Here is a 10,427-nt window from a genome sequence, read left to right on the forward strand (position 1 = left end):
CTGGTGTTTTGCAAGATGAAAATGTGATCAAAAGCTGTGACTTTTTGAAGGGGAAGTCAAGTAAAAAAATGTATTTACAATAATATGTTCTTTGCACCTCCTCTGGTCGAAACATTGCATTCTGATTAATATTGCATTTGTGGAATATGAATTCAGCAGCGATGTCCACTCATTTTTATCCATCTCAGGGGTGGCCATTTTGCCACTTGCTGCCTGAAAATAATGTCACAGTTGTGCAGGGCTCAGGTAATGACCAATCACAGCTCAGCTTGTGAACATGAGCAAAAACAGGTGGGTCTGCAATCTGCATAAAACGTATTGGCTATTTCCAAATATACAGGCTGGGTCCTCCATAGGCCGCAATTATGTGGGCTTGACATAACCTCCGGCGCGACTCGACCACACCTGGTGTCCAAATTCACATTAAGCCTGTCCAGTTTCAACACAGTTTATGCAGCTCATGGAGGCTAGATAAGGAGGAGCCTTTGAAGGCCTTGCAGGACCCAGCCTATGAATTGGTTTTTGAGAATTTGGATAACATGTGCGGTCGTTTTGTGCAGGAAGTGACGTCATCCGGCTGAAAAATGCGGCCTGTGAATTTGGACACAGCCATTGTGAAGAACATTTCTGACTTGACTTCCCTTTTAAAGACAAAGGCATAGCAACCTCCGTGGTGTGCTGCCCGTTATGTTCTGCAATTAAACTCTTTTTATTGAAACACTCTTTCCAGTGATCTGGTACTACAAAGAAGATGGAAAGTTAATATATTTGCCCTGAAAATTTCACCATGGCAACAATGAATCGACTATGGTTGAAGCCCCTTCTGTCGCTCCCCCTCTGTCCCCACTCAGCTCCCAGCGAGCAAGGCGTTGCTGTCAGCTGCTGTTGGCAAGAAGCTGTGGTCACGGGATCGAAAAATCTCTTGACCCATTGGAACATTGACATCAATATGCTCATCCCAGCAGTTTGGGTTATATGCCTTTTATTATTATTATTTTATTGTTCAGAATTTTTTTTTGTGTTTTCATATCCTCAATTTTGTTGCATCTGCTGCACCATACAGTGACAGTACAAGCTTTTCATTCTGTTTTTGTTCACTCTTTCTGTACAGCCCTTTGTGACAGTTGTGGTTGTTTTTGAGGTCTCAAAACAAAGTTGGTCACAACTTGCCAGTCTAAACCAGGCCTATTCAGGATAAACGGGACAATCCAAACCAGGCTGATCTCAGACCAGCCAGGCCAAATCAGACTAGCCCAACCCAGTCCGGGCTAAATGGGCCCAAAATTGGCCAAACAAGCCAAGCCATACTAAACCAGGCCAAACCAGGCTAAATGGGCCAATAAATAGGTAAAAGCAGGTTTATATTTTGCATTAACCGTGCCTTTCTGTTCTATTGCCATGCCTTCCCATATAATGTGACAGGTGCATGAACATGCACAGCTCAGCTACTGGGATAATTTATCTCTTAAGTCTTATTATTTCTATTCTGTATGAAGTGTGATATTTGTTTGAATAATATACATTTCCTTAATGTTAATTTGATATTTCAGTGTCTGCAATCCGACATACTGTCTCAATAAAAAAAATCAACTCAACACCATGAGCCTGTATCCTGTAATATGAACGAAGCGCCATCCTTTGTACTGTACTTCCTATCGATCAAGTCAACAGTCCCCCCCATTGCCCCCTCTACCCCGCCCATTGCCCCCTCTAAAATTTCTGACATAAAAGTAAAAATTTTGCCAACCATGTTTTTTTCTTCCTTGTTCCTAATTAATCAAATAAACACAGGCTACATTTTCATGTTACTAAACATTTTTGACCGTCCGTGGCAAATTTGTACGGAAGAGGATGAGACAAAAGTGAGAATTTTGCCATCCTTGTTTGTTTTCTTCATTGGCCCTAATCCTCTTCCGTAGTTGTGCTATTAGTTTTGTGACAAAATATCGACTAAACATGTTCGTCTTTTATGTGAGGGTGTTGAGACAGCCTTCTAACCTGGGAATTGTTGTAAGGATGTCCACTCTTTATAAATCTGAATACCAGCCACATTTGTGTTATGGTATTGCATACAAAAATTGTGGCATCTGTTTATTTATTCGATTTACAACTAAAAGAGAGAATCAGTTCAAGAAAGGAGTCCCCCAATCTTTTGTGCCAGATGGTACATCCCGGTTTTGCTTCCATTCTCCTCCCTTCTGCCTTCAGTGCCCTCCATCTCCCTGTGTTCTGTCATTTTCTTATATTAAGGGCATTGTGACATCCAGTGTCTGCTGTGAACCTTCCATTTCTCAGTTATTCTCATAATTACTGTGAAGCAGCAGGAGAGGTACGTAATGCCCATTTTGTTTTATTAGAAAGAACCATATGTTAACATGTATTTTTGTAAAACATCTCCAATCTGTTTGCAAGTGCAAGCTTCGTTCCTTTTCAGTTAATGTATATTGATGTTTGTTCAGTGAGCTCTTTGTAACTTTCACTGATAGCTCAGCAACCATGCCATATTTTTCATCTCTCTCTTGTCCTCCATATATAGGCCCTATGACTCATGAAGTTTGACACATTCAAAAAAGGATCTGCATTGCATCTGAGTTAGATTTCATCATAGTGCACCAAATAAATGTTCAGCCAGCGATGAGGAATAGGTTCTGCAGAGCTGCAACAGTATTCACCAATGCTAGTTATCCTGGTAGCTATGGTTTTGAAAAGAAGGCAGTAGTGACACAATTTGAATTCATAGCTGCTTTGACCAAAATGCTAACAATGTATTTCACCTCATAATGTGCCTATCACGGTGATAGTTCTTCAAGGTCATATTTAATGCCCTCTTACCACAGGGCTACCAATGCTTTACAGTGATTATGACTTTAAAGGTGTGTTTATATCTCTGTTTCCTCATTTATCAGATATCATGTGAAGTCTGAGCCCACATTAGCGGGCGTTATCTACCTGTGTCTGTTTGCTATTTTTACTTAGTGAAGCATCATCGAGCTAGCAGCAGCACAGACAAGCCCACACTTCTGTCCCAGAATCCATGGAAGCCAAGGCTAAGTCAGCTCCTGTGCCCAAAGGGCCATCGAAAGCAGAGAAAAAGGAGCCAGCAGGCCCACGTAAAGCTGAACCTGCTCCTGCAACTCCAGAGCCAGAGATCCCTCCTCCCCAGGATGGGTCGGCAGAAGGTGATGCAGGTGATGGGGCTGCGGGCAGCTGCAGAGACTCTCTGGAGCACCTGAAACCTTTCCTCATTGGTGGTGCTGTAATTGCAGTTGGAGCCATTTTGCTCGGGGCGATGCTACTGGCAAGAAGAAATTAAAATGATAATCTCTAAGATTTAACTCAATGTAAAATTGGTTCACAAATAATCATGGTTGATATTGAAGATGGGGAGTTGCTTTCTTTTTGGCTAGCTAACATAAATATAAATATAACAACTCAAAAAACTGTATAAAGCTTTATTAAAAAACATTTGCATGCATTATAATTTACAATCTGTTAAAACTACACCATAATGCTGAACATACAAGACAAAATTCTTCAATGTTGCGTTTATATCTGTTTTATATTATTTACTCAAACATTGACAGAAACAAACAGTATTTGCACCATATATGACCTACGTTTCAAATCCCAAAGAGCTCCTGGAGTGAAAAGTGATATAATTCAATTATCATGCATTCAAGGGTTTCCTTTTCTTTTATTTGAAAGTAAAAAGGTCATGATTTTGAATCATTTGACAAATGAGTAAGGTTTAATTCAGAATGCTGCGGTTCATGAACGGCATCTGGGAGAATATTTTCGTGACTGTGTACACAGCAGACTAGTGTTGAAATGTTATTTCTTGAAGTAGATTGTAGAATCAGAATGATTTTTACGTTAGTATCAAATGATGTGACAAATCTATAGTCTTTCATGTATAAAACAACATCTGCAAATGTTCCGCATCAATATGTCCACTTCTGATCGTAAATACTTCATTGTAGACTGGCAGACCAGTCATTAGTGGTCTGGTATCAAGTTGAATCAGGCTTCATTGCACTGTGCTTTGCTCCATGTGTATTCCATCAAGTACAACCCTTGTTTGCAGTACCTTATTAATAACTTAAGTATAGCTAGGCACTTTAGAGTGCTCATGTAAAGGAAGTGGATTAGTCAAGCAGTCATTATTTCATGTCTGCACACATTGCACCCTTACATGTGTTCCCAGCATTGTCTATTCACACAGAAATGGCCCTGTTTAAAAAGAACTCACCACTTTTCTCTGGTTGCAAGTCAACATGTTTGCAACATATTAGTCATAATAAATGTTGTATGTGTGTACATTGATGCATTCTGCACCCTTAACACATCCAAACAATACAATGCCAAAACTGGAACTAACTTCACCTGACATTGTATAAATCAGTGTACCAAAAGAAGTATTCTTTGAAATAACTCAATAACAGCAGCGTATAAATGCAATAATTCAGGTAGCAGTCCTTAGTTAGCACATTATGTTGTGCTGTAGCAAGTTATTTCACATAAATGATGATGATGTAATAGGTCAAGTATGATGTTTAATCAAATGACAATGATGTTAGAGGTGATAGAAAGTATGCATTTATGGTGGCTGTAATCATGGTTATGGTATATTTTTGATATATTAAAAAGCTGGGGTACGACCCTCTCCCCCTAATGTACACAAAGAATGTGGTTGTGATGCAACCTTTATTAAAGGCAGTGAACCAACTCCAAACTATTGTTTGTTTTCTCTGAGATTTATTGCAAAGCTTTATTCAAGATTGTTGCTTGTTTCTTTACCTTAAAGAGGAAGTAAGGACCAAAAATCTCTTTACAGTATGTTCCATGTGCTTCCATTGGTCTACTTGCAAACATCACAAGACCAAACAAATGAGCTGTTACCTGATCTCTTAGGCATTGTAATGTCATTCTCAGTCGGCAGCAAGGCAGTACAAAGTAAATTGGCAGCTCCTTGAGAATGATAAAAAAGTGTGGATTTTACTGCTTAATTCATATTCCATAAATGCAATATTTATCATCGTACCCTGTTTTGACGAGTGTGGACGCGTATAATCATTATAAGATTTTTTTAAATTACTTGACTACCCCTTTAATGATTAATGTAAACATGCCTTTGTATAAATTACCAATTTACTTTTTATATTAGTTATATTAAAGCAGGTAGTTATTTTACATGAATAAAAAATACATTTTACATCAGAACATATTTATATACAACATATACATTCTAAACTTGTACTTTACAATTCTGTGGAATATGAAAAAAATCGTTTAAATGCAATTTAAAAGAACAGTGCCTTTTGTAGTGTTTTTGTTGTGAACATTTAAGCCTCTGCCAAGATCGGCAGCACTGCCACAGGAAAAATTAACATTAACAGGTACAAAAGTTGCTTGTGGAGGCTCTCAGTCGTACAGGAAAGTTCCATCGTAGAAAGGGTTCCGTCAGTCGTCATCTGTACCTGTGGGTAAAAAACAAAAAACAAAAAAGGACGTTTCGCTTCTCTCACAGAAGCTTCGTCAGCGGTAGACAACTCTGAAGTCTCCGTGAAGACTCCGGGAAGTTGCTCTGCGCTAAAAAGGTACAAAAGTCAAAGTAATAGGTTATAAGGAAAAAAAAAAAATATATATATATATATATTTTTTTTTTTTACACAAATAAGAATCAATGTGATGGATGTTACCCTCCCTCAGTGCATACAACATACACGGCCTCAGACGTTTCTTTTATGTTGAAGTATAGTACCGGAAGTTAATGCTTTTACTTTTTAATGATGCTGCCGGAAGTAATTTTGTAAAGCGAACGACGAGCTCTGCTGTTGAGATATACAGCTCTTTTGTCATATTTTGCTTTGTTGGGCATACTCCAAGTGAACCACTGAGGGTGAGTTAAATAGGATCATAACTGTTGATCTTAAATGTTGTTAGTAGTTTGTCAACTCGTATATAGGTACCAGACAAAGTCAGCCAGTGGCTTTGGTGCTAACATCGTGGGTAAACTATGGGCATTTGTTGTTAGGCTAACATGAGTTAACCAGACCCAGTAACTAGCGCAATAATGTTCAGACATTATGAGAACATACTTTTATGATTCTAATCTAGTTGACCATAAAAATACAAAAAAGTATTTTGTAGTGGCTAAACATTGAAACGGCAATTTTCATTTTACAGGACAATTTCAATCAATGACCTCTTGATTTAACTGATTTTGCTAAACATGCAGTTCCTTGAAGAAGTTTGTCGTATTCTCAAAGTACAGGTATTCGTTTTTTTCGATAGTTTGCCCACTTAAATGTTTAAGATGATCAAACAAACGTAAATATTAAGATTACCCGAGTAATATAAAGTTTTATATTGTATTCTGTACTGTGTACAGTTCATTTTTTAAATGTATTTTGTGTATGCACATATTTTGTTTTTCTACATTCTTCCCTTCAAACTGTTGCTGCTGGATATTGCTGATTTCTCCATTGTGAGACCAATGAAGGTTTTCCTATCTGATCTTAAACCTACAATGCAGTTTTTACATGGTTTTTGGCCAGAGGGGTGTATGTGTAATGAAACCCAATGACGTGTTCAGCGTTGACCTTCCACTTGCAGTCCTCGTTAAACTTTGAAGTGTGTATGTCTCTAGCTGTCTTCAAAATGATCATCCCAGTGCGGTGCTTCACATGTGGAAAGATCGTGGGTAACAAGTGGGAGATGTACCTTGGCTTGCTCCAGGCCGAGTACACTGAGGGGTAAGAAAAACAAATCTAAAGAAAGTTATTCAAAGTATTTTATCTTCTTCACAAATATCTATGAAAGAAGTCAGACTTGAATTACCGGTACTTAAATGATATGTATGTTTAATTCTGTGATAGAATTATTTCCAGCCAGCTTTGTTAGGAGTACGTTATAAAGTTGATTAAATCTACCCCTTTCCGTTCCCCGATTCAGCGATGCTCTTGATGCCTTGGGCCTGAAGAGATACTGCTGTCGAAGGATGCTCCTGTCACATGTGGATCTTATTGAGAAGTTGTTAAATTATGCCCCCCTGGAAAAGTAACTGCAACTGGCCTCCTTTAAAAAGAGTGTTTTTGTTTGGTTCCTTCTCCTTTACTTTGATGCAAAAGGAAAACAATGTTACTTTGAACACAATACTTTTTATTTTTTTTTCCTTTCAATAAAGCGGATAAATGGCACATTGCCTTTTATTGTGTTGTACTGTATGTGCTGTTGTAGCCATCAAAGAGGACTTGTACGAAAGCAAAGGATAGGCATCAGATTAAATATTATATACATTTTACTACCATTTACGACTGAAAAATTCTGTTTGTTGTAAATGTTACAAAATCAACTCATAATGGTCAAAACAAAAAGGCAATCTTAATACTTTTGTCATCTTAAACTTGTGAAGTGACTGTTACTAAGCTGCTTTTCCATTTCTCAGCAAGAATTGATGGGTTGGACTTAATTTTCTTACAGTTGGCCTGTATATGTGTATGTTTAGTTTTGAGTCCGCAGCTTCCAATGCTCCTTTTTTCAATTTCCTGATTTATAGATTTGAACTTGCTCAAAATGGGGGAAAAAAAATCTTACAAGCCTGACAAACCCATTCAGATGTTTGGGGGATTGTTTTATATTACAAAAGACAATGACGACACTGTGTTAAATACATTTAGAGGTGTCTTGCACATGCAAGGATTCCAATCTGAATGACTATCCACACAGTATTTCCTTTGAACAATTCAAAGGCCCGTTAAGAGCAGAATGAAACAATACAGACTTCTGGAGATACATACATCTTCAGTCTTTTTACAAGGTTGTGTCGGAACAAAAGGCTTTATCCTTCGTGCATGTCAACGGGAGTGTAAAAGGAAATCAGCATACTTTCATAAAAAACAAACAGGAAAAAAAACGACTAAAAAAATAAAATAAGGGTAGAGTATTCCGCCCCCTTCAAAATTGTTTCAGCATTATGCTTAAAACATCGTTTTCCTCAAAATTCAACACTCCCCGTTTTTCAAATGAATAAAACTTAACTCAGGTTCTTCCATATCTTGATACATTTGAGTCTCAAAGGCACAATATCAAGCTTTTGACTTGACTAAGCATTTCAGAAACAAACCCAAACAATGGGGTAAGAAGGAACTTTGAGACAAAACCTCTTCAAATTGTTCAGATATACTTGTTGAGCTGCGACGCCCTTATGTAGACAGGCAAATCACATTTGGTTAATTTTTTTTTTTAAAGGTGGACTCTCATTAAGGCTTACAAATATTTCAAAGTTGACCAAGAAGGATATGGACCAGAGTTAAATTTCAAGACAAAGCAAATTATCGAAATTCATTGACAATTCAAGTTTCATGAAAAAAAAGGAAACATTTTCAAACTCGGCTTCTGCTTTTTTTAAACTGAACACGGTGTTGAAATTATTTCGGTAAGAAAATTAAACCAATTAAGCATAAAAACAAAACATAACAATTGAAGGGGTCTAAATACTTTCTGAAAGCAACTGTACAACGCTAATCCTTGGTGGCATTTCATTACATGTTGCAAGTTGCAATTTCAAGTGACATCATGACATAAAATTAAACGCAATTTTCTGGTGGCAGAATCATCAATAAACCACACAGTCACTGTACAGACGGGGCGTAGCAGTTGGTCATTGTTGGTTTTGATGGCGGTCCAAGTGTGACAGTGGCTCACGAGGATTTGCTGGGTACAATCTTACCAAGTCAGCGATAGCGTTCTCTGTAATCTCTGTGCCTGTCCCGTGAACGCTCCCTGTCCCTCTCTCGACTCCAAGAACGTTCTCTGTGCCTCCGAGATGTTCCAGCACCTTCCCAGCGAGGTGGCGAACTCTCTCTATGGCGCTCCCTTTCCCTTTCCCGCTCTCGATCTCTGTCCCGGTCTCCAGAATGACTGCCACTCCTAGAGAAATCATATGACATTGAAGAATTAAGATTGGCTTCTCGATGTTTGGTTCACTGAAAATCAACTCCGGTGTAATCACTGTCGCGACTAACGGTGCAGTTCATATGTCCAAGGGCGAATGCTATGATCCGACTTTCCGAACTTAATGCATCAAGCAAGCAAATCAGAACCACTTTAAGAGGGGGGTCTTGGTCTGCTTGCTTTTAAGGAATTCAAGGAATTTTAATCGTCATACCAACAGTCATTTCCACATGGTATGGTATAAAACAGCAGTCTCCAACCCCCGGGCCGCAGACCGGTACCGGTCCATGGGTCATTCAGTACCGGGTCACAAAGAAAGAATAAAAAACTTACATTACTTCCGTTTCATTTATTTCGGAATCTGAAAGATGTTTTATTTTGATAAATTAGCGGATTCTCTTGTTACATCCGTCTCGATTGTGTCACTCTTGACACAGGTCAAGGCGCGCTTCTCAGTCAGGTGACAGGTTACCACTAAAATGAAACCCAGGAGCTAGTAAAATGAGTAAAAAACAAACATCTTTGGGAAAGGGAAAGGCCCATCTTGGAGATAGAAGAGGAGCCTATGATTTTCAAGAAAAAGAACCCTACATTTCATAGACAGTATCCGGAGTGTGACCTAAAATATGGATTTATTTCAGTGGGAGATTCCCATGCACCAAGCCCACTCTGCATAATATGCGGTGATGGTGAGTCGTATTTTTCATGCACTTTGTATTTGCGGTGTATCTTATTTTGAAGGCACATTTCAACATTACCATAGCGATCAGAGAGTGTTGCTCGTGTCATGATTCGCGTTTATTATTATGTTTAGAAAATACCACAGTTTTCATGCAGGTCATATCATTATATTTTGTTGTATTTATCTGGCACAGCTTAAAGGCCGCTCCCTGAAAATATTGTCTGACATTAAATTGGTCCGTGGGGCAAAAAAGGTTGGGAACCGCTAGTATAAAATACAATACCCAAGATCCCAGGTTATCCAGCGGAGTCCCAAGATTTGTGAAAACAAAAACTGAACACGAAAATAAGATGGTATACATACATACATACATACATATTATATATATATTAGAGCTGTCAGTTTAGCGCGTTTTTATTGGCATTAATTTAAATGAATTTTAACGGGATTAAATTTTTTTCTCCGAGATTAACGCGGCACACGTCACAGCGGATGTTACGTTGCTCTATAAATAAACCAGAAACAAAACAACAAGCGCGCTGCATAGGTCCACGCACGTTTGTTTTGCCAGCCACGGCAGCGCGAGACACCGAAAACGGACACTTAAAGAGTTTATGAATGGAAAGTTTACTTTTAAAAAGTTGCCAGATTGCTCCACTAACAAGACCAAAGTTACCTGTATCATACAGGTATACGATTTATGCCACTGACGCGATTGTTACTTGTTTGGAACTATTTTGTGTGGAAGGTTAGTGTTCCGTGTCCATATAAATAGAGCGGGTGGAGCTTC

The 10,427-nt window shown here is 38.5% G+C and overlaps 2 protein-coding genes and 1 long non-coding RNA gene across 3 annotated transcripts in view; 2 read left to right on the top strand and 1 right to left on the bottom strand.

The window, feature by feature from the left end:
* Positions 1-2,170: 2,170 nt before the first annotated feature.
* LOC109514465 (uncharacterized) lies at positions 2,171-4,732 on the top strand. The gene is made up of 2 exons (XR_002167992.1): positions 2,171-2,329; positions 2,977-4,732. It is a non-coding gene; the product is annotated as an uncharacterized LOC109514465 (long non-coding RNA).
* Positions 4,733-5,776: 1,044 nt separating this feature from the next.
* polr2l (RNA polymerase II, I and III subunit L) lies at positions 5,777-7,211 on the top strand. The gene is made up of 3 exons (XM_019867377.1): positions 5,777-5,899; positions 6,650-6,755; positions 6,955-7,211. Exons 2-3 carry the CDS (start codon positions 6,661-6,663, stop codon positions 7,061-7,063), a joined length of 204 nt encoding a protein of 67 aa, XP_019722936.1. The 5' UTR covers positions 5,777-5,899; positions 6,650-6,660; the 3' UTR covers positions 7,064-7,211.
* Positions 7,212-7,618: 407 nt separating this feature from the next.
* LOC109514354 (cleavage and polyadenylation specificity factor subunit 7-like) overlaps positions 7,619-10,427 on the bottom strand; it is a 9,665-nt gene continuing 6,856 nt past the window's right edge. Inside the window, exon 8 of the mRNA XM_019867374.1 lies at positions 7,619-8,931. Within this exon, the coding sequence (XP_019722933.1) occupies positions 8,736-8,931 (196 nt within the window). The 3' untranslated portion in view covers positions 7,619-8,735. The remainder of the gene's footprint in view (positions 8,932-10,427) is intronic.

Source organism: Hippocampus comes, unplaced genomic scaffold (assembly GCF_001891065.2).
Source record: "Hippocampus comes isolate QL1 unplaced genomic scaffold, H_comes_QL1_v1.1 scaffold2, whole genome shotgun sequence".
In the NCBI taxonomy this organism is placed as follows: domain Eukaryota; kingdom Metazoa; phylum Chordata; class Actinopteri; order Syngnathiformes; family Syngnathidae; genus Hippocampus; species Hippocampus comes.